This window comes from Ursus americanus, chromosome 21 (genome assembly GCF_024610735.1).
Source record: "Ursus americanus isolate L20-20 chromosome 21, mUrsAme1.1.p, whole genome shotgun sequence".
Classification (NCBI taxonomy): domain Eukaryota; kingdom Metazoa; phylum Chordata; class Mammalia; order Carnivora; family Ursidae; genus Ursus; species Ursus americanus.
In genome coordinates, this window is record NC_142147.1 from 52,629,351 (window position 1) to 52,652,272 (window position 22,922).

General features: G+C 56.1%; 2 protein-coding genes across 4 annotated transcripts in view; one reads left to right on the forward strand and one right to left on the reverse strand.

Annotated features, from left to right (window-relative positions):
* Positions 1-437: 437 nt before the first annotated feature.
* Positions 438-9,365, forward strand: C21H19orf81 (chromosome 21 C19orf81 homolog). Of its 3 annotated transcripts, XM_087871222.1 has the most exons (6): positions 438-497; positions 1,057-1,120; positions 6,343-6,415; positions 6,518-6,638; positions 7,933-8,072; positions 8,890-9,365. In XM_087871222.1, exons 1-6 carry the CDS (start codon positions 438-440, stop codon positions 9,083-9,085), a joined length of 654 nt encoding a protein of 217 aa, XP_087727348.1. In that variant the 3' UTR covers positions 9,086-9,365. The 3 variants fall into 3 exon arrangements, 2 of the variants coding, with proteins under 2 accessions (XP_087727348.1, XP_045631160.2); XM_045775204.2 differs by lacking the exon at positions 438-497 and having other exon boundaries at positions 578-1,124; XR_015728183.1 differs by lacking the exons at positions 438-497; positions 1,057-1,120; positions 6,343-6,415; positions 6,518-6,638; positions 7,933-8,072 and adding an exon at positions 8,265-8,336 and having other exon boundaries at positions 8,890-8,944.
* A 2,262-nt stretch (positions 9,366-11,627) lies between these two features.
* Positions 11,628-22,922, reverse strand: part of SHANK1 (SH3 and multiple ankyrin repeat domains 1) — a 44,006-nt gene continuing 32,711 nt past the window's right edge. The window contains 4 exon segments of the mRNA XM_045775177.2: positions 11,628-12,589; positions 14,648-15,981; positions 15,983-17,769; positions 19,415-19,511. Of these exon segments, the coding sequence (XP_045631133.2) occupies positions 11,875-12,589; positions 14,648-15,981; positions 15,983-17,769; positions 19,415-19,511 (3,933 nt within the window). The 3' untranslated portion in view covers positions 11,628-11,874.

Below are 22,922 nucleotides of genomic sequence, written 5' to 3' on the forward strand. Positions count from 1 at the left end.
CAGACAGAATAACTAAGAAAGTCCAGCCTCTTCTCCCACACTTCCTGCTGAGAGCTCTGCAGACACAAAGAAAGACACGCCTAAGGAAAACCTGTGTGACACCACCCCTTCACTCCTGCACTTGGGCCCAGGAGCCCCCAGATCGTCCACATCCACCTCTGGACTCAGGAATCCAGTCTCCCACTCCCTCCTCCCTTAGACCCCAAGGTCCAGAATCCCAGCTCCTTCTTCCCTCAGGCCCAGGAGTTGGATTCCTCCAGCCCCTCCCCCCCCCGGTACCATGGCAACCAGGCCCCCTGCCCACCTTTCCCTCCCCCATACAGAATTCAGTTTCTGTTTAAATCTGGCCTGTGTCTAACCAGTTCCTGCGTTAGACAGGGATGAGCGGAGGGCAAGTGGGACCAGAAAGGGGATGACAGAGGGCAGGGGAGCCAGTTATGAGAGAAGAGAGGAGGAGAGAGATGGAAAAAGGAGACTGGGGAAAGATGGGGAGAGAAGTAGGGAGACAGAGAGAGGGTGGTAGGCTTGGAGAGAGGCAGAACGCTATGAAGAGAGAGAGGGACAGAGGGCTGGGGAAATGTTGGGGAAACTAGGGGAGAAGGAGACTGTGGGGATGGAGGGAGGGAGGGGGAGAGCAATGGGGAGGAAGAGGGCAGAGAAATCAAGGGAAAGAGTGGAGGAGAGATGGGGAGAGGTCAGGGGGAAAAGATCAGGAGAGAGGGGGAGGAGGGCTGAGAGATGGGGAGAGAAGGAGGATGAGAGAGGGACAGAGGCAGGGAGAGTCAGAGAGTTGAGGAGACAGGGAGAGACGGAGGTAGAAGCAGGAAAGTGGCAAAGAAGGAATTGGGGCACACAGGAATCGGAACTCACTGGGTTCCCAGAGGTTAGGGGAACCCGGATTCCTATGTGGTCTCAGCCTTCCAGTTCTTCCTTTTTTTACCCCCGGGGCTTCAAAGAGGAGGAGGAGATAGCAGCAGGGAGAAGGAGCTGGGGTGGGTGGCCCAGTCAGGGCTCTTCTCCCCATCCTCCTGAGACATCCCCCACCCACCTTCCCAGGGTGCAGCAAGAGGTGGAGACCCTGTGCTCCTCCACCGTGGGCAACTCCAGCATGCACAGGGAGGCAGGTACTGAGCAGCGTCTGTGTGCGTGTGTGTACTGGGGGGAGGGGAGGGCCCTTCATCCATATCCCCTGTGGTAACCCTGACTCGCAGTGTGGCCTTAAGCGAGTCACTGGCCTACCAGAAAGCCACCCCAAACTCTGACGTTCACCAGATTCCTGGGCAGCATCCTTTGGACCTCAAACTACATTTCTCATGAGCCTTTGCAGTTCCCTGGCCAGTGGTCTGGACCCAGAACTACATTTCCCATGAGCCTCTGGGGCCTTCGCAACTCTTCCGAGGCTATTGTCTCCCTAGGTGCTCTGCCCTGGTCTCTCACACTCTCCTTTTCTCCCACACGGAGCTCAGCAGCTTCCCCCAAGCCACTCCTCCTCCCTACTTCCCATCTTCAGCGGTCCCACTACCAACCTGGTCACTGGGCTGGACCCCAGGTACTGGCCCTCCCCTCCCACTTCCTCCCACAGCCATCAGTCCACAGCCCCACCTTCCTGCCCACTCCCTTTGTCCTCTGCCTATCTCTCCCTCCCACAGCCCCAGCTCAGGTCTTGTCCTCTGCCACAAGGATGCTTTCTCTACCTCACCTCCGGTCGTTTTTCCCCTCAAGCCCATTCCCCACTTGGCTCCTGAGGGGTCTTCTGACCACCATCACTGACCCTGTCTCTCCTCTGCTCACACCTCCCCTTCCTTCTCCATCACCTCCAGGATAGAGTCCCAAACCCTCAGCCTCAGACCCCGTGTGGTCTGCCAGCCGACTACTCCAGCCTCATGATCCGGGGCTCCCTACCTGCACTCTACTTTAGTAGGGTCCTTCCTTCCTTCATTCATTCGCTCAGTCAACATTTGTCGAGTAACATCTTGGTAAGGATGCATTTGGCTAGCATGTGATAGAAATTGGACTTAGTGTAGTATAAAGAATAGGGGAACCATTATCACCCAAAAAGAAGCCCGGAAGTGGGGCGTGGTTTGTGTTTGGTTGAGTCAGTGGCTCAATGATGTCATTGAGGACCCAGCTTTTATTTCGCTGCCTTTAGGCCTGGGATGTGTCTCCTTTGCATACCAGCTTGCTTACCAGAGAATGGCTGCCACAGTCCCAGGCATCATTTGCAGAGGTCTTCATCTCAAGAACCCCCAAATGATCTCTCCTCACATCTTACTGGCCAGCACTCAGTCACCCACTCACTCTTGTCTCAACCCCTGGCAAAAAGATTATCATAATTATTTTAGTCAGCGGTCCTCAATCCTGGCTACACACCAAGTGAAAGGATTAAAAAAAAATCTATACCAAACCTCACTTCAGATTCAATTTAACCAGCATCTCTAGGATTTGGGTCCTTGCATCTATATTTTGTGAATGCTTGCCAGGTGACTGCAAGGAATAGTAAGGGTTGGAAGTCACTGGTTTAAACTGGATGGGATACCTCCGAGGAAACCAGATTGGTGAGCCTCCCCTGAGTTGCATGGGCGAGGAATGGACCCTTCTCAAATGGGGGAAGAAGAATGGGAATGCCTGAGTGGGTATCCTTTCTTGGTGTCTGCTACAAGCACCTACTCTGTTCCAGGAGCTATGCCAGGCATAGCAAATGACCTCGTGGCAAAACAGACACTGTTTCTGTCCTCAGATCTCTTTTATTTTTTATTTATTTTTTAAAGATTTTATTTTTATTTATTTATTTGAGAGAGAGAGACAGATAGCCACAGAGATAGCGAGAGGGAGCAGGAGCAGGGAGAGGGAGAAACAGGGAGGAGAGGGAGAAGCAGGCTCCCCACGGAGCAGGGAGGGTCAGTCCCAGGACCCCAGGATCACAACCCTAGCCAAAGGCAGATGCTTAACCAACTGAGCCACCCAGGCGCTCCTATCCTCAGGTCTCTTTTAGAGTCTTTGAAGACCTCTTCCTTTTGCAGATCTCTGCCCCACATCATCTCTAAGCTAGACTGAGGCACCCATGTGATACATATAATTTATGTAGAGATCCAGAAAAGTTGAATGGGACTGAGTTGGCCAGTTTTGTAGACCCACTGATCTACAGTTTTGTGGCTGGCTTTGTGGTACTTTGGAACCAGTAACATTTTTAACTTACCAGGGTGCAGACTTTGGCGCCAGCCATCAGAAAGCCCATGGGTCCCCAGTGTTTTGCCTGTGCTGCCCAATGAGTGAAATGACCCAGTCTGTTCCCATGCAGGGAGGGCGGACATGAAACACACTATCTCACAAATCATTAATAACCTACAGATGCAGTAACCGTGCCTTAGCCTTGGGGCTGAAGGGAATTCTGAGAAGTTGCTGCAGATGACCATATTCTCTTTTGCTTAAAACCATAGTCCCCGGTGGTCCCTCTGCCAAAGGACTCTAAACATCCTTTTCCCTGCCATTTCTTTTCCTTCCTTTCTTTTTTCTTTTTTTTTTTTTTAAGTAGGTTCCATGCCCAGTGTGGAGCCCAATGCAGGGCTAGAACTCACGACCCTGAGATCAAGACCTGAGCTGAGATCAAGAGTTGGATGCTCAACCGACTGAGCCACCCAGGCGCCCCCCTGCCATTTATTTGGCAAGCTCCTTCTTATTCCCTGGGTCTCACTGTAGATATTACCTCCTCCAAGGAGCCTTCCCTGATTGCTCCTAGACTAGGCTTCACCTTCACCTCATGACACCTCCACTGTAGCTTCTATTGCCCTTTACAGTGACTGCTTCCCCCACTGGACTGGGGGCTCTTGGAGGGCATGGCACTTGGTCTAGACAAGAGTGGGATGAGAGGCAGCAGACTAAGGAGACTGAGAACACAGAATCTGGATCCAGATGCCTCAATTTTCATCCTGATTCTATCCCTTAAGGCTGCGTGACCTTGAGCAAGTCCCATCATCTCTCTCTCCTTCCATTTCATCATTTGTTAAACTGCACTATTTCAGAAAGCTTTGAAAAGTGATCGGCTTTTTATTTTATTTTGTTTTTAAAGTAAGCTCTATGCCCACTGTGAGGCTTGAACTCAAAACCCCGAGATCAAGAATTGCATGCTCTACCAACTGAGCCAGCCAGGTGCCCCAAGGGCTGGGCTTTTTAAAAGGGATTGTAAACATATAGTTATTATTATTGTTATGTGGACAGATTTGAGGAGGTTATTGCGTTGGAGGGATGTAGGGGAAGCCAGTATAGCTGGAAGAAAGTGATCAGAGAAGTCAACAGGGGCGACCACACGCAGGGCAGGTGCTTCTCAAAGGAGATCTTGTGAAAATGCAGATTCTGATCCCGTGGGTCTGGGGTGGACCCCGGAATGCTGTGTTTCTTTCTTTTTTTTTTTTTTGTTCCAATTTATTTTCCAAGTTGCATGCATACAACGAAGAGATCTTAAATATATTTCAATCCGTTTTGACAAATGCCTAGGTTCATCTCACCCAAACCACTGTGAAGCATAGGCTATTCCTACCACACCAGTTCCCTCACACTGAAATGCTGTATTGCAAATAGGTTACTGCTCCCCAGATCACACACTGAGGAGCGAGTCCCCACCTCAGGGAGGACTGTATCCTGACAGCAAGAGGAAACCACTGGTGGTTTGCAAACATGGGTCACTGTGACGGAATGATCACCCCACCTGCCCTGTGGAAACAGATGGGAGGTGGGAGGACGGGGACCAGAGCAGGAGACTTACAATGGTATAAGCCGAGTCAGAGACCGCCGGGAGCATAGCTGTGACATGGCTGTGTGCTGGAGACAGCCTGTATCTGCTCACAAGAGCCAATTGTTAAATTTTGCAAGCTGGTTGTTAAAACTGTGGGGAGCATGGAATTGGTCATGGTGGGAGTACTGACAGTATGAACACTGGCAAATGCTACGATCCGTGTGTGTGCGTGTGTGCATGTGTAAGAGAGACACAGAGACAGAATATTAATTAAACATTTACCAGCACACCCCTGAGTTTAGGGACTTGTACTGAGGGAGTCCGTAACACATGGAATGTCTTAGTAGGAGGGTGTTAGGGAGGACTTATTATTATGGGAGCTGCTGGGTTGGGTGACTTTGGGAGGATTCAGGGAAGCAGGCTTTCCTCTGGATCGGATCTTGGCAGGAAGTGGAGGCAAGTCTATGACGCAGGAGGGATGAATGGAACGAACGTTGTGGGTGGGGAAGAAGCAGCATCAGCTCTGAACCAAGAGGAGGATGTTTGGTCACTTTGTGGTTTGGACAGTGTTCATGTTGTGTGGTGATGAGACGTGACTCCGCTCTTATTTTTATCTTGGTCCGTCATGGTCACAGAGTGGCCTTGGCTGATGTGGGTGTTCTGTGAGATTGTTTAGGTCCGACATAAACAGCCCTGGCTGTCAAGGGCTGCTTTCCTCTTTGTTCATCTGCTGAAACAAAGAGACACCCCCAAACACAATGGCATGAAGAAGAGAGTGTATTTCTCTCATGTGACACGAGGCAGGTGGCCTGGATTGGTGGGACATCTCAGCCCCATGAGATGACTCAGGGACCCAGATTCCCTCCATATTGTTGCTCGAGCCTGGCTGAAGCTGGCTTATTGCTACATCTACATTCCAGTACAGGGGAAGGGGCAACAAGTCAGAGACAAGCAACCTTCTTTTAAATGACTCCAAAACTGCCCGCCTCACTCCCCTAACACTGTTGGTGAGAACTCGTTCACATGGCCACACAGAGCTGCAAGGGATGCTGGGAACTGTTCTCTCTAGCCCGGTGGCCGTGTGCCAAGTCAAACTCTAAGACCATAGAGGAGGGGGAACATGGATTATGTGGGACAACTAGCAGTTGGCCATAAGAGAGACCCGTCAGTGGATGGAGGAGTTGCATACAATGGCTCAGGTTTGGCAGCTGTTATCAGCCTAGTTGGAGCCAGGAGGCCGGTTCTGAGAGTGTTGGGAAAACCACATACTGGATTCAAAGGCTGCTGCCGGGCTGGGGTGACTGGAATAGGAAGCAAAACGCGGCAAGTCCGGTCCACTTCCTCCGGCCTTGCAATCTCTCTGTAGCGCCCCCCTTTCAGGCAGAGCCTACCAGGAACCTAGCTGTTGGAGCAGAACCCGGGTTGGTAGTGTCCCCGCCCTGGGATCACAGAGTGGGTGCAGAAGGGAGTTGTTGGAGCTGAGAGGCAACAGCTTAGTAACTGGCATCAGAGCTATTTGGGAGTGGCATGGACAATGCTTCGTGATGCCCATTTAGGCCGAATAATGTCTGAGGAGTGCTCAGGGCAGCTGACACTGAGTTCTTCATCCCCAGGAGCCCTCCTTGTGGACCTAGAGACCCCAGAGGAAACACAAGCCCGGAGCCTGGGCAGGCCTGTCAAATCCTCGTGAGTGGTCCCTGGCCCCATGACTTCTGATCTCAGCTCCCCCGAGGGTGATGACGGTGACCCCTGACCTCGGAGGTCCCTGCCCACTTGCTCTCTCCCCAGGAAGCAGTACTTGCGCCACGTCATTGCAGAATACGAGGCGCTGGACCGAGAGCTCCCGTGCATCCGGAAGTTCCCTACACCACCCGCTGCCCAGCCTCTCTGTCTGTGCATGGAGACCTCAGTGAGTGCCCCCTCCCCCCCCCCGTGCCTGTCCCTGGGACCCAGGCCCTGAGCTTCTGCACAGCTTGGGTGGGAGGATAAAAAGGGAACCGGCTCAGAAAGGAGGTGGACAGGGCTTAAATCTAGGCTCTGCTGCTTACCAGCTGTGGGCTTGGCTCCAGGTTTTAGGTTGCTAAAGATTGATTATGAATTTGTCAAAAGATCAATAGTCACATTTATCACTGCTGATCCCAGAAAGGCAGAAAGAGGGGGAGAAGGAGGGGCAGAGAAGGACAGAGATTGAAAGGCAGAGAGCAGGGAGACTGGGGACACAGGGAGTCCTGTGAATCCGTCTACCATGAAATTCTGTAAAGTTTGCAAATATTGCAGACTCAAGATAAAGCCCCTGTTTTTGGCGGATTCCGAGAACTGGTCATTCAGTGTACAAATCTGTTGGCAATCCCTGCCATCCGTCAGAAGAGGTATCTACTAGGTTCTCGCTGGTAAATTAAAAGCACCTTAATGGGATGCTTCCATGTGCCGGCCACAGGACCCAGGGCAGTCTCGCAGCTGATGTGTGTGACTTTAGCCCAACACAGAGATTATTGTCTTTGTTAGGGGACCCAATTCCCAGCCCATCCCCCCTCTTCTTTGTGGCTCTGAACAGGGGACCCCGCCTCCTCCACACATACACCCACAGCTTGCCTTCCAGGAGGTGACCAATTTCATGATTTCATCCTAGTTCATCAGCAGTTTTACATGTTATGACTGCGGCATATCACCTTGAACATGGTAATCTCATGTGGAAAATGTGGTTAGTGGTCAATGTTTCTGAATAACAAGAAGTCACAACCCCTATGATCCTTATTATTATTTTTTTTACAACTGAACGTTCCTTAAAATGCTAATATCATAAAAGGAAAAGTGTGCAACTTTAATCCTTGTGGGATCTTCAAGAGCTAATAAAAGCCTGCCATCCAGTGCAGGTTTCCAGAAAAGTTTCTGGTAGCTTGGTAAAGTTGGCCAAATTGGTGAATCATGTAAGCCAACTGTTCCCTGGCAGATCGGCTCGGTGAGAAGTGATTTTTTGGAGAATGACCTCTTAGAATGACAGGTAGATGCTTTTGTACCTCAGAGATACCTGCGCTCCCCGCTTTGACTAGAGTGATAGGATCCAGAGATCGAGTGTGAACCTTGCCTCTCAAATGCTACCTGGGATTCTGGCAGGTTCTGCAAGTGGGTCTAAGGTGGGGACTTCGGAACCTGGACTGAACCTGAGTGTCACATGGCGAGGCTCTCTCTCTTGACTCCTCCAGCCGGAGGAGGACCTTACCCACCTGGAGGTGCTGGAGGCTCTGGAGGCCGAGTTACCCGGCGCCATGGAGAGCGGGCGCGTGAGCAGCATCCGCTTTGAAAATATGAATGTCATCTGTGGGACTGCGGGGCGCCGGGACAGGTGAGACTGCCCCTGGGTCGAGGCCAGGGCCCGGAGGGCACGAGAGAGGCGGGGCCAAGAGTGGGGGAGGTGAAGGGTGTGGCCTAGTGAGCGCGGTGGGGAGGGGCGGGGCCAGAGCCGAGACGCTGAGTGGGCGGGGCCGGGAAAGGAAGGCAGTGTGGTCTGGAGAGGGGCCTTGTTGGTGCGCGGGAGGGACGACGCGGCTGAGTGAGAAGCGGGAAGCGGCTCGAGCCGAGAGTGAGCGCAGTGAGGGGGCACGGCCAGGTGAGATCAGAGAGGAGGAGGAATCTGGAGTGAGGAAATGGACTTTGAGTGGCCTGGATAGATAAAACTGAAGTGTGGGGTCGGAACCTGGGAAGGCAGCTCTGAGGGGGCGGATCCTGGACCCAGCACATTGAGGGGGTGGGACCAGGAGAGATCTGGAGGGCCCGCGGCCTGGAGTGTCAAGTTGGGGGTGAGGTCGGGAGAAACCTCGTCTCAGGGAACATGCCTGAGAGACACACTGAAGGGCCCGGCCCTGGAGCGGCGGTTTGAAGAGATGGAGCCTCGACAGACCACAATTAGGGGACAGGACCAGGCTGAGAGAAGATGGGACCTAGAATGACCCGCGTTAAGGATCGAAGTACGGGTTGACTTCGGCGACAGGGCAGGGCTGCAGAGGGGTTTAGGGACAGAGCGACGAGATGAGCAACCGGAGTGTGTAAACGAACAGCGACCAGGCAGGGACCCTCCGACAATCAAAGGCGGGGCTGGGACCACCAGCGATTCCTTTCGGTCTCCGCCCCGTCCCTGTCCTCTTGGCCCCGCCCCCTTGCAGGTGGCTCATCACGGTCACGGACTTCCAGACTCGCTCTCGGCTGCTGCGCTCCGGCATCCGCCTCCGCGGGAACGCACACCCGCTGGTGCGCCACGACGAGCTGCTGCTGGCCGATTACCGCCTGCACCTGCGGCGCTCCCTTGTCCGGCGGCGCATGCTCGAGGCCCTGGGGGCGGAGCCGACCGAGGAAGACTAAAGCTTACGGGGCGGCCCCAGCTGCGCTTGCACACCGCCCAGCTGGCTCGGGCTACCCACCCGGAACCCCCGAGGGAAAGGGGCGTTGCCTCCCCAGGAAGGAGGCGGGGCCGGCTCGAGGGGGTGGATACTGTGAGTTTAATTATAAAGAATGACCTGGTACAAAAGCCATTTCTCTCTGCAAAATCTTGGTGGGGAGTCAGGGGGAGGGAGGTGATAGGGGGTAGGGACGAACCCCCATAATATAATCCCGCCTCCCTCATCTTCCCCAAGTCCCTGCAAATGGACGCCTGGGTCCCAATCCCTTGAAGGATGAACTGAGGCTCGCGAGAGGGCAGACCCGGGCGCCGGGGCTTTCAACCCATGCCGATCCCTGTCTTAGAGAGAACCAGACGTCCTCATCCGCCCCCCTCCTCTTTTCTCCTCCCACCCCCCTTGGAAGACAATTCTCGGGCTTTTATTTCAGGTTTTTTTTTTTTTCTGGATTTTTTTTGTTTGTGTTCTAGGGTTTTTTTTTTTTTTTTGTATTTTCTTTAGTTATTGTTCCTCTTTTTGCTTTATCCTCTCCGCCCCGCGCTGCCCCCATCCAGTCCCTTCCCCCTCCCACCCCGACCTCTCCTCCCCCCCCCACCCCCTACACCCTCCCCAACCCCGCGGCACCCATCCAGAATGAACAAGCCCTTGATAGACGGGCGCCGCGCAGGCCCCCTGCGGACGGGGGGCATCTGACAAGGGAGAGGGGGCGGGTAGGGGCCCAGCGCGACCTCTGCCCCCCTCCTTGACCCCTCCCCCCTCCCACGACCCTCCCACAAGGTTCCCCGCAGATCCCTGACGTGGTGAGGGGAGAGGGCTGCAAGCGCCCTCCCCCCCCATGGACGGAGCGCCCCCCCCTCGGGGGTAGGGGGCAGCAGAGGGGGAATGGGCTTGGGGAAAGGAGGGGGAGCTCCCTTCTTTGGCAGCTGAACATGGGGGGGACCTGAGGGCAATGCCCTCCCCCCTTTACCCACAGTAGGAGAGGGGGCTTCCCAGGGGAAGGGGTGGCTTAAAATTCCCAAGCCCCAGGAATAAAGGGAGCGGGGAAGCGTGCAGGAAGGAACAGCCATGCTGGAGGGAGAAGGAGTTTCTTGGAGAGAAGGAAAGGTGTGGGGGGGGGATCTTCGTGCAAAATGGATGAGAGATGGTCCAGGAAGAACTAGGAAGAATGAGAGGAGTGGGGATGTGCAAGAGGTCACAGATTGGAGCAGGGAGAAGAGGAAGCATGGAAGCATGGTGAGCAAGAGGGGAGAGTGCATAGGGTCTTCTCTCACCAGGAGAAAGGAGCGTCCAAGAGGTGAGAAAATAGGCAGGGTAAGAGCTGTTCCTCCACAGGCACAAAAAATAAGGATGCTAGGAAAAGAAACGACAGTACAGCCCAAGAGTGTGCAGAAGAAGACAAGTGTGCAAAAGGAGAGAGATGGTTGAGTTCCCCCCGGGCAGATGGAAAAAGTCACCGAGGAGCCAACAAGAGCAAGGAGAAATTCAAGAATGAGTGTGCAGCAAAGCCACAGTCTGCAGGAATGTTGTTAGAGAAGGAACATGGCTTCAAGAGAGCAGCGGAGGTGCTGGGGAGGGCATGTGTGCAAGAGTTGAGTGTGTGAGAAAGTTCACAGAAGAGTGGAGAATGAAGCAGGACACAGATTTGGAAAAGAAGGGTGCATGGGAGTGGGAGCCTGGCAAAGAGGAAGGGAATGAGCATTTGAGAGAGAAGCAGTTCCTGGGAGGCAGGTGTACCAGATGCTGGATAAGTGATGGTGTGAGGAGGGGAGGAGCAGGGAAGGGCGTGGGATTGTCACTGTGAGAGGGAGAGGTGGGGAGAGTCAGAAAACGTGGGGGTTCGAGAACAAGAAGGAGAAATGCTTAAAGACGATGGGTCGGGAGCGGTGCATGGGATAGCAAGTGTGCAAGAGCTGAATAAAGGCAGGTGTGTTCACAGAATAAATGTGTGCGCACAGAGTTTGTGAGTGGGTAGGGAAAAGGGTGTCCCAAGTGTGTCTGCAGCAAGGGTTTAGAGATTTTCAGAAGTGAGGTGTGTAAGGGAGGGTACCAAGGAAAGAGTTTGAGACAGTAAGGGTATGGAACGTGGGAGAAGAAATGCAGTGTGTGCCGGGGAACAGGGTGTGTTTGAGCGCTGAGGGCCTCGCGAGCCAGAAGCGAAGGTGGAGTGTGCAGGACAGCGAGAGGGCAAATTTGTGCAAAATTGTAGCCCAGGGAGAGGAGAGGCAAGCAGGCGTGCAAAGGAGCGTGCAAGAGGCCAGGGAGGGGAGGGGGGGCGGCGGCTGCTGTGTGTGCTAGGGAGAGGGGAAGGTGGGCAGAGCCCAGGGGCCTGGAGAGGGGGGAAGGGTTGTTAGAGGGGCAGCAGGTGGTGGAATCTGAGGGCACCCCCTTCCCCTGCGGCCGGGGACAACCCCCATCCAATCAGGCTCAGGGCTGACCCTCTATGGCTCTGTCTGTTCCCCCCTCCCCAGAACCGACCCTTCCCTCCTCCTCCATCCCCCTCCATGATTTCCTCCATCACCCCCCCTCTGCTCCCTGCTTCACACAGTCTTGTGTCAGCTGCCCCCTCCTGTGAGGTGCAAATGTCTGGCCGGGATCAGGCCACCTGGTGACCTCCGGCCTTGGGAGAGGAGGGCAGGGCGCAGTTCTAGCAGAGTCCCTGGCCCAGGGGGAAGAGAATGATGGTCAGGGGTCAGAGGTCAAGAGGCCAGTAGGCTCAAGGGTTCTGTGGACGGGCTGGTCCGTCCAGGCCAGCCATCACCTCTCCAGGAAGAATTTGAGAGCCCGGTCGATGTTCATGCGGTGGCCCACCCTGGTCACGCCCAGATCGACGTAATCCTCCTTGGTCAAGGCGGGCAGATGGGAGCCATCGATCTCGTGGTCCAGGAACTGTGCTCGGTGCTCAGCCAAGCCTAGCCACTCGAGCCAATCAGCCACGTCGAACTTGGTCCAGAACCCCAGAGGTTTAGCGCCGAAGGGCTTGTCCGGGGGCAGCGAAAGCAGGCGGGTTGGTGAGAGGGAACGGGAGGCCCCTGACAAGGCTCCACCAAGCCCCCCGGATATCCCGGGGTGTGGTGGCACGAAGACAGGGGCAAAAGGGTCAGCTGAGCCTCCTGCCCCCCCTGTTGGGGAGCCGCGGATGTCAAAGAGGCCCGGATACAGGGGTCCGGAAGGCAGGATGGGCAGGGACGAGGGCCTGGGCGCAGGGCTGACCTTGTGCTCCGAGGCGGGCAGCAGTGAGGGGCTGGGGGCCCGGCGGAGCAGGGGTGGCCGCATCTCGAACTCCACGCCCTGGAGGTGGCGGGTGGACGTGGAGGAGGAGGCTGAGGGTGAGGTGGCCCCCGGAGCTGCAGCGGCTGAAGGGGGGACCCCGCTTCCTGTGGGGAGTGGCGGCAGAGGTGGTTTGGGCCAGTTCTGAAACAGGCTGCTGACGGGTTTGGAGAGGATCGAGGACTGGGAGTCTTCAGAGAGTCTGGAAGGTGACAAAGGGGCAGGGGTGGAGGAAGGGGTTTGGAGGGCAATGGCAGGGTGAGAAAGAGGCAGAGGTCGGGATGTAGGGAGAGAAGAGAGACAGGAGAGGGGGGGTAGAGAGGTGGAGAAGAGATGGGAAGAGATAGAAAGAGCGAGGGGATAAGACAGATGTCAGGACAGAAATGAAGGGAGAGAAGAACGAGAGGACAGGGAGAGGGTGACAGTCAAGAGAGATGAAAGAAAAAGAGACATTAAGTGATAATAATAATAATCGCCACCACTTACTGATGCTCACGTGTGCCAGGCATTGTTCTAAGTGCTTTACATATCGCATCTCAGTGTATTCCCCATGACAGCCCTGATGCAGGTTACTATTATTATCAGCAGCAGCACAGAGAGGTTAAATAACTTGCCTAAGGACACACAGCCAGGAAGTGGCAGAGCCCAGTTACATGGCACCAAAGTCTGAGCTCTTAACCACTACTCTATACTGCCTATCGGGTTATGGCCAGTCACAGCAGAGTGGAAGACAGGGAGACGGTGAGAGAGGAACAAAAAGAGGGTGAGCGTTCAAGGGAGAGAGATGGAAGGGGATAGGGACAGAGAGAGAGAGAGAGGGAGAGAGATGAGGAGAGGGAGATGAAAGAGAGAAGAAACAAGGGGAGAAAAAGGTTCCCCTCATCCCTTTAGCTCCCTTCAGAACAGTCCTGCCTCAGGGCCTTTGAACTGGCTGTTCCCAGCAGCCATGGGATCTGCTCCCTCCCTTCCTCCAGTTTCTGCTTGTCTTGCTGGTTATTTGAGAGGCCTTCTCTAACCATCCCCCATCCCTGCCTCATTAGACTATGAGCTCCTTGAGAGCAGGGCTTTGCCTGTCCTTCCCCCTGTGGGCAACCCGTCACCCAGAAGGGCACCCAGCGTACAGTAGGTCGTAAACCAATAGCATCTGTCGCCTACGTTAAGCATTCTCTCCTCCACCCAGAATACTTAAACCTAATCAGCCAATTGCCTTAAGATCTCAAAGGCCTGAAAATACCACGTTCAAATATCACCATAAGTTCATCAGACCCTCAGAGTTATAGTGAGCTCAGCAGATGGACAAGGGGGTTAAGAAAGCTCTCCTCACTTTCTCCGTGTGCCTGAATCAGGAATGTGACTCTACTTTCCCTAAGATTAAAAGGTCTTGAATGAGCTTGAACTTTGTAGTGATTCTGGCTAAGCTAGCTGCTTGAGGAAACTTCTTCACTATCCCGTATTTTTCCCTCTACACTTGCTGGGCTTTGGCAAGAGGCCCCTCCCCTCCCCCAACTCGTGTCAACATTTAACCCTCTCATAAACCCTTTAGGTGGGTCCAGTGCTGTCCCCCTTCTACAGAGAGGTGGATTCCTTTGCCTAAGGTCACCCAGTTAGAAGTCCAGGGCTGGGGTGCCTGGGTGGCACAGCGGTTAAGCGTCTGCCTTCGGCTCAGGGCGTGATCCCAGCGTTGTGGGATCGAGCCCCACATCAGGCTCCTCCGCTATGAGCCTGCTTCTTCCTCTCCCACTCACCCTGCTTGTGTTCCCTCTCTCGCTGGCTGTCTCTATCTCTGTCAAATAAATAAATAAAATCTTAAAAAAAAAAAAAAAAAAAAGAAGTCCAGGGCTGAGACCAAGGCCCAAGAAGCCCAGCTCCAGACGCACATCCGAAGCCCTGCGCCCTAAAGCATCTGAATCTTGAGACGCACGGGGTTCAAGGGACTCGCAGATTTCAGGGACTGTCAGAAATGACAACCCGCCGAGCAAACAGACTTTGGCAAATTGTGCTCCAATCTCTTGTTAATAACTTTGTTGTTCATCAAGGGATGTGTGTTGTCATGGTGATGGAAGAGACCACAAAAGCTACTGAGATAAAGTATCTGTGAACGCGTGCTTCTCAGAGGACGGACTTCTGCAAGCCAGCCTCGTTTCTGTTTTCTTTCTGCTACCTGGGACCCTCAAAGGACGCGGCTATGGCGAAGGTAGACTCTAGTACCCACAGCATTGGCCCCTGTGGCCTCCGTCACCAACCACCAGCCCCGGCTCACCTCTGCCTCTGCAGGGAAGAGGTCCTCTCCGGGACGTAGCCGGCTCCCCCGTGGTGGCTGTCCCCGCTTCCCCCGCTGCCTCCCCGGGCCCAGGGCAGAGCGCCACCAGCTGCCGAGGAGCCCCCAAATTGCTGAAGCTTGGAGCTGAGTTCACTGATGATGCTGGCTTTTACTGTGGCCAAGGCTGAGGCCTGAGGCTGGGCCAGGGGCCCGGGCAGGGGTGGTGGCGGTGGGCCCGGGCCCTCCTCCCAGGGCAGCAGCTTCCGAGGCAGAGAGGAGGCCGATGGCAAGGGCACCGGCGGGCCTTCCGGCTCTATAGGCACCGGACCCCCAGCCATACCCGCCGTTGAAGGTCCTGTGCAACCGCTCAGGGCCAGCAGCCCATCCGTTCCAGCCCCTGTCACGGAGACGGTGGGGCTGGTGGGAGTGACAGGGTCCCGCAGTCCCCCACTAGGGCCGGGCCTCAGGCCTCCACTGGTCCCCAGAGCCCGGCCCCGGAGCTTAGAAGGAGTCATGAGCTGCGGGGGATACGGTGGGCCAGGAGTACCACTCCCCCCGAAGGCCTGGCCGTCCAGGTAGGCCACGTATGTGTCCAGAAGCTCTGGCCCACTGGCCACACTGGCCCCCCCGCCACCACCACCGCCGCCTCCGGCGCTGCCACCGCCTTCGGCAGAAAGGCTGCTCAGTGTGGACGCGCTGCTGATGGTCTCCAGAGGGTGGTCACTGCTGCTCCGACTGTCCACCTCCTCGATACCCGAATCGGTGCCAGGCGGTGGGTCTGGGCCAGGCTGCGGGGCCGGCGGAGCAGGGGCAGCCGGGGCCGGTGGGCCTGGCGGAGGGGGGTCCCCTGGAGCCACGGGGGCCCCCTGGGTCAGTGTGGCCACCTCACTGTCATAGGAAGTCAGGCTGGATGCCGTGGAGTCCAGGGTGGGAGGTGCGGCGGCAACAGGAGGTGGTGGCACAGGGGGCAGTGGGGTGGTTGGGGTGGGTGGGTCCGGCAGCGGATGCGGAGGCCCAGGTGTGAGGGGCGACTCTGGCTTCTCGAAGCTGTTGGAGAACTCCAGAGGCGGGGGCAGCGGTTCCACAAAGAGGAATTCGCCATCTTCCACATCCACCGAGGGAGCAGGGGGCGGCAGGACTAGCAGGGGAAGCCCATTCTCTTCACTGCCCCGCGGGGAGGTCGGCGAAGGCGGGACGGACCGGCGTGGGCTGGGCGGCGGAACCCCCGGCCCGTCTTCCGAGGGGGGTCCCCTTCCCCCCGCCCCACTGGCTCTGGGCTGGCAGTTCTCAAGGAACCGCACGTGTAGGGGCAGCCGTTCTGGCTCCTCGGGGGGGTCCCGACCTCCACGCCTTGCTCACCCCGGGGTGTGGGGGCGGGGGCTCCGGCCCCAGCTGGAGGAGGAGGGGCCCGACCCCGGGAGCTGTAGGGGGCAAGCGGTGCAGCAAGGAGCGTCGGGCAGCTGGAGGGCTGGCCGGAAGGGACTTCTCCTGGCTGCCCAGGCCTGCCCGGTACCCCAGCTCCCGGCGGGCGGGGTCCGGTGGTGAGGCCCCCCAGAGACGCAGCACTGGCTCATGGTGGGCGTGGGGCGAGTGGTGGTGTGGGGTGGGCGGCGGGGCCTCGTAGCGGGGCGATGGGGGCCTTGGAGGGGGCTGGGGGGGCCCACCACCCTCCGAGGACTCCTTCAGCGCCCGCTCTCGGGCTGCCAGGGCCAGCCCGAGCGGGGAGGCGGGGTCCAGGGCCTTGCCGGTCAGCGGGTGGACCAGAGGTCGGGGCGGCAGGAAGCTGGTGAAGGCGCTGCTGCCCCCGCTGCCCCCGTAGGCGCGGCTGCCGGCCCCGTAAGCCCCGTAGCCGCCGCCACTCCCCGCGCCTGCAGACTCCAGCCGGAGGTAGGGCTCGGCAGAGAACATGCCTTCATCGATGGATTTCGAGTGGCGCAGCCGAGGACCCGGGGGCGCCCCTGGGCCCAGCCCGCCGTCGCCGCCATCCTCGTCCCCCGCGTCGGTGGAGAGGAAGAGCGTGGATCGCCGGCGGGCTTCGTTCTGCCAGCCCCCTTCCCTCCGGGCCGCCCCCACCAGGGCCGCTCCGAACTGGCTGGTGAAATCCAGGGTGGCGGGGCCGCTGGGCGAGGTAGGGGTGGGCACGGGCGAGGGGGACGGCGGCACGGGCGACATGGCCGGGGCGGGGCTCGGCGCCGAGGAGCCGCCGCCGCCGCCGCCACCGCCGCCACCGCCGCCGCCGGCAGCCTCGGGCTGGGTGGGGGGTTCCGCCTCGGTGCTGCTGCCCTGGCTGCTGCGGCCGCTGCTACTGGTGGACGGAGCCTTGATGATGATGGTAGGGATGGGGATGGAGTTCTTCTCCGAGGGGGCGGCCGCGGTCGGCGGCGGCTGCGGGGACGCCGGAGACGTGGGCGAGGGGGCGGGAGGGAGGCCGCCGCCCTTCTGAGGCTCGCCTTCGACTTTGGTCTGCTTGACCAGGGGCCCCTTGCGCCCGCGGCCCGAGCGGGCCGGCACGTACATGGCCGCGCTGGCCGCCCGGGGGGGCAGCTGGAAGTAGCGCAGGGCCGGGGCCTGGGAGGAGCTGATGCCGCCCCCGCCATGGTGCGACGGGGACGGGGCCCCCGGGGTGGGGCTAGGCCCGCCGCCCCGCCAGCCGCGCAGGCTGGGCTGGGGCCCCAGAGCCAGTCGGGGTGGGGGGTCGTCGGGAGAGCCACCCGTCTCCATCTCCGGGGGATGAGGGGGGTGGGCGTGGTGGTGGTGAGGCTGGGGGGGCGGGGCGTGATGGTGGTGGTGGTGGGGCGGGTGGTGGTGGGCGGGGGGCAGGGGCCCGCTGTGGTACAGGCTCTTCTCACGGCCCCCTACACGTGTGTCGGGAAGGGAGGGTCCATCAAAGGATGCGGGGGAAGAGGAGGGGAGGGGGCCACCCGAGCTGGGGTTAAAGGGCCCCCCTCTGGGGGATGGGGTGAGGCGGCCAGAGGAGGAGGGGGCTGGAGGTGTGCTGTAGGGGGGCTCCGGTGGGGACGTGGTGGGCGGCGGGGGGATGTCCTCCGAGCCAGGCACAGACAGGCTGCGACTGAACTTCATGGCTGGGGGAGCTAGGTAGGGTCTATCATCTTCTGCAGCCCCTGGGGAAGACACAATGGATCCAGGAGTGGGGGGAGGGGGTCTCCCTCCTCCCCTATCCCATAGTACTACAATATTAATGAAATAACAACAACAACAACAACAGCAACAGCAACAACAACACCACCACGACGCCACTGAGTATATGCTAAGACCCTCACACTAATCAGTCTAGAGCTCCCCAGCTGTGGTAAATCGACTTGGTGACACAGGCTGTGCGTTGCACATCAGCAACCGGCAGAGGGAGCAAGGGGAGATGGGGAGACATTCAGCTGAACTTCCTCCCCGTGCCAGGAGGGGGCGCCGTTTTCTAATGCCCACAAAGACACAGCCTATGCTAGTGGTAGCTTGGGGTGAGCAAAAGTCCCTGGAGCCAGGGAGAGATGCCATGTTTAGGTGTATAGTTATAGATTTCTTTTCATGTATACGCAGAAATAAAATGTAATTAGCACATCAAACCTGTGCTTTCACAGACGGAACTGCTTAGGGTGAGGCTAAAGTTTACGAGAGAGAGCCGATTTATAGGGAAGCAATGTTGGGTGGCTTTACAGGTAGTTGAGATGAAGTAAATGAGGAGATACAGGCAGAGGACACAGATGCAAGACTCACACTGGCAGACTGTGGACGCTGGAAGTGGGAGAAAAGCTAGACCCAATCAGCAAAAGGACTCGGAGTGGATTGGAAAGAGTGAAGTCTCTTGCCTAATTATCACTGTCAGGGCTCAGTCTTTGACCCTCTTCTCCCCTCTGACTACTCTCTCCCCCTTGGCACTCTTAAGCGACATGCTGCTTCATTCACTGGCTCCCTGCTGAAGACGCCCACATCTTTCCTGGGGCTCAGTCCTCTCCCCTGAGCTCCAGACTCCTATATCCAAATGCCATATCCACTTACTCGGATGTCTCACCAGCATCTGAAACTCTGCAGGCCCCTAGCTGTGCTCCTGATCTCCTCCCACCCCACAGTCTCCCCCATCTGAGCACAAGTGGCTCAATCCTACCTCAGGACCTTTGTCTTGGCTGTTCTCACTACCTGGAATACCTTATGGCCATATATCCACATGGCTCTCCCTCTTCATTTTCACGTTTTAGCTCAAATCTGCCTCCCAGCACTCCTGATCTCTCTTATTCTCCTCTGCTTTTCCCCCCACAGAACTTACCACTGTCAACCTTCTATATAATTGTCTTGTTTCTTATCCTTATAATCTGTTGTCTGTCTTCCCCTGCTAGAAGGCAAGCTCCATGAGGACAGGACCCTTCCCTCTGTTTTGCTCACTGACATATCCCCAGCAGTCTAGGACTTATGGTGGGTGCTCAGTAAACATTTGTAGCATGCATGCATGCATCAGTGAAGTCAGGTATAAGAGAGAAGAAACTAGGTGGTGGGGGCTTCGACTCACTCCATCCAGGCAGGAACAATAACATGCCCATTTTCTAGATGCAGAACCCAAGGCCCAGAGAGCCAGAATTCAAAGCCAGTTTTGCCCAACAACAAAGCCTGAGCTCTTTGCCCAGAGCGATGGAACTGCGGTCATATACGAAAGTAGAAAAGAACATTCCAAAGCCCCTCCGTTCCTCCTGTAAACTGTCACCCTCCCAGCCTGCCCCTCCCCTGCTGGTGACATTATACCCACCCTTCCAGGTGACATACCAATAGATTTTTGCCGGAGCATAAGCCCAGGTCCCGGAGGCAGGTAAGAAGGACGTTCATAACTTGGCTGTGAGCGGTGGTGCGGATCGAAGCTTGACTTTGGGGTGGCAGTCAGAGAAAAAAGACAATAGAGAAAGATCAGTCTGGGCGTGAAGATTCATGACTTTACCACACAGCCAGCCCCCAAGCCTTCTCCAAGCCTCTGCAGGAAGGGTGAGAGGCCTGGAGGAGGCAAAAGGGAACTCTGGGGGAGGGAAATGTGTCTGAGTTTGGGCAGTGGGGAGAAAGAAAGAAAAGAAAGCAGATTCTCAGGCAGCCCTGTTTGCTCTGCTTCCCATACCCATTACTAACCTGGGTCTTTTCTCCGTTCTCACTGTCAACCCCCCAGGCCCAAGTCACCAGCATGGCCTGGCCCGCTGGCTGCCCTAGCCTCTTCCCCTGTCTCCCTGCTGCCCCCCTGTCCCGCCACCCCTTTCCAGTCTGCTTGCCACATAAGAGTCAGAGGGATCTTTCAGAAAGAAATCCAGGTCGTGCGATTGCCCTGCTTACAATCCTACCAGAGCATCTCACATCACCAGTTAGGAGGGGATCGGAATTCCCAACTCTGGTGTTGAGTTGTGGTCTGTGGTAGACACTGCACACCCAGATCCCCTCAGCTGGGGCGCCGTGACCATCCCCAGCTGCTGAGAGTGTCACCTGCTGGGCTCTCGGCTGCCCCTGGCTCTAAAGAATCCCCCTCCTCCAAAGGAGCTGATGGGCCCCAGTAGTTCCGTCCCGTACTTCTGGGAGCAGCCTGAAGCCAAGGACTGACTGACATGGAGATCCAAGACAGGATTCACTCCGTGGTGCAATTCGAACTCTCCCAGGGATCAGGCTGCAAGAGACTCCAGCGGGGACCACGTTTGCTGACCTCCCACAGCCCACCCTGCCCCCCTCACTCCCTTATAATTCTCCCGTTAGGATACTGTTGGTGCAGGAATCCCATCTCAGGCTCTGGCTATAGGAAACCCAGGCGCCCAGTACAATCGAGCCCCGTCTACATCTCCTACCTGCTCACTCTGGTCCCACCGTGTCCACCAGTCCTGCTCCTCCAATGCCCAGGTCCGACCCCGCTCTAGAACACTTGCAAGTCCTGCATTTGCTCTCTGCAACATTTTCACCTCCTCGTCACACATTCCTTTCTGTCTTTCCATCCTCCACTCAAATGTCCCTGCCAGTCACTGTCTACTGTACTTCCCTGTCCTGTTTTCCTTAGGGCACACATCTCCCTCTGAGATGACTTGTTTACTGGCTTACTTCCTGACTCCCTGCCTAGAATGCCGGCTCCCTGAAGGCAATACAGGTAGAGGATTTATGGCCCATGACACCTGCAGGGAAAATATTTTCATTTCCTTTAACATCGGAGGGGGGGGGAATGAATAGAATCCAGCTTGGATGATAATATTCATCTTTGCACCAATACAGCCATTAAAGACAGATTTTTAAACTTCTTTTTTTGAGGGAGGGGCTTATAAAGACGAAAGTGCCAAAAGCCCATGGAATCCTAACAGCCTGTCTGACGGTAGCAATGCTGTTGGTCTCTTGCACTGCTGGGAGCCCAGTCCTCAACCAGGACCTGATGTTCCACAAGCTTGTGTCAAATGAAGTGTAACTAAAGGAGAATGAGCCAACATCAGGCACTGACTCCTCTGCTTCTGCCAGGTGACCTTGTATGTCTCTCTTCTCTGTCTGTGAGGCCAGAAGTGCAGAGAAAGGAAACCCTATTCGGATGAAGTCCCCACCTTACCGCCCTCACCTCCCATCACGCTCCCTGCTCCCTCCAGCCCCCTTGCTCTAAGTACTCCCCTGCTCTCTAGATTTCCTGTGGTGTTTCTCACCTCAGGGCCTCCGGATTCTCTGTTCCCTCTGCCTGAACATCCTTTCCCCCTGCTCTGCTTGGGAAGACTTGTCATCCTAGCCCCCACTCTGGCCTGGCCTCTCCCTTCCTCTAAACCTACACTGCCCAATACAATAGCCCCTACCCTTTCGGATGTCAATTTCAACGAATTAAAATACATTAATGAAAAATTCCTCCCGCTGTGTTTGCTGGTCACATTTCAAGGGTTCAGTCACCACACATGGCTAGTGGCTGCCCTATGGGGCAGCATGGACATAAAGCAGTTCTTTCAACACAGGACCTCTGCTGGACAAGACGGTGCTGCTTTAGACTGTCACAGGATGCGCCTGTCCTAACCGCTCCCTGCACTCACTTCCCTGGATTGAAACTGTCTCATTTGTTCATTCATTCCACAGATATTTACTGAGCACCCGCTCCATGCCAGGGACTGTTCCAGATGCTGCAGATGGAGCCGTCAACAAAACAGACAAAAGCCCCTGCCTACTTGGAGGGTAGACAAAATAAATTAGCAACACAACGGGGTCGGATGGAGGCAAGAGAGGGAGGAGAGGAGGACTATAATTTAAAACAGGGCCGTCAAGGAAGGCCCTTCTGTGAAGATATAATTTGAGCAATCTCCCAAAAAAGGGAGCCATGCATACATCTGGGGGCACAGTATGGGAACAGGAAGCGGAAACGTCCTGAGGTGGGAGTGAGTCTGGTATGCTTAAGGAACAGTCAGGAGGCTGATGTGTCTTGAGCGGGGGAGCGGGGTGCTGAGGGGTGGGAGATGAGGTCAGACAGGTGGTAGAAAGGTGGTAACGGGTGGAATCTGTTAGTTTCAGATGTCTCCTCCCTGGAGAGGCTTCCATCTGTTACTCTGCATCATAACTCCTTCCACTTAACCCAGTGTAGAGTTATAATTATTTGCTTCCTTGTTCATTGTCTGTCTCCCTGGGCATGGAGCCTACCCAGTTCCCATTCTACTCTCCTTCCTTGGTAAGAAAACCCCAATCCCGTTTGGCACCTATTGGGACTACATTTCCCAGGCTCCCTTGCAGCTGCATGTGCCCACGGAACTAAGGTCAGCTGGGATGCATACGTGGCGTGGAAGGGTTGTGTGTTACTCTGGGAAAGTCTCCTCAGAGGTAATCCAAGAAGCAGCAATGTGCCCTCCTTTGCCTTTCCGCCTTTCCACTCTTCCTTGTCCCTGCTACCTGGAATGCTGGAAGCTAGAGCTCCAGCCATCTTGGACTATGAGGTGACCTTATGGTTGGAAAGAAGGCTTAGGATGGTGGAGCAGAAAGTGAGAAGGACCCTGGGTCTTCAGGACCATGGCGGCTGCCATACCTGCCTGGGAATCCCTACTCCAGACTTCATTAACATGACACAGATAGAAGACTCTTCTGGTTCAAGCCACTGTTATTTGGAGGTTTCTCTTACATAGAGCAGAACCCAATTCTGCAAAATCCAACCCCCGCCCCCAAATGTAAATTCTCTAATGGGATTGCCTTTGACTGGTTCACTCCTCCACCCCCAGAGCCAACCAGCAGGTCCAGTGCATAATTAGGTGCTCAGTAAATATGTGCAGAATGAAGGACACCCTGACAAGATGGGGGGAACAACCAGTCC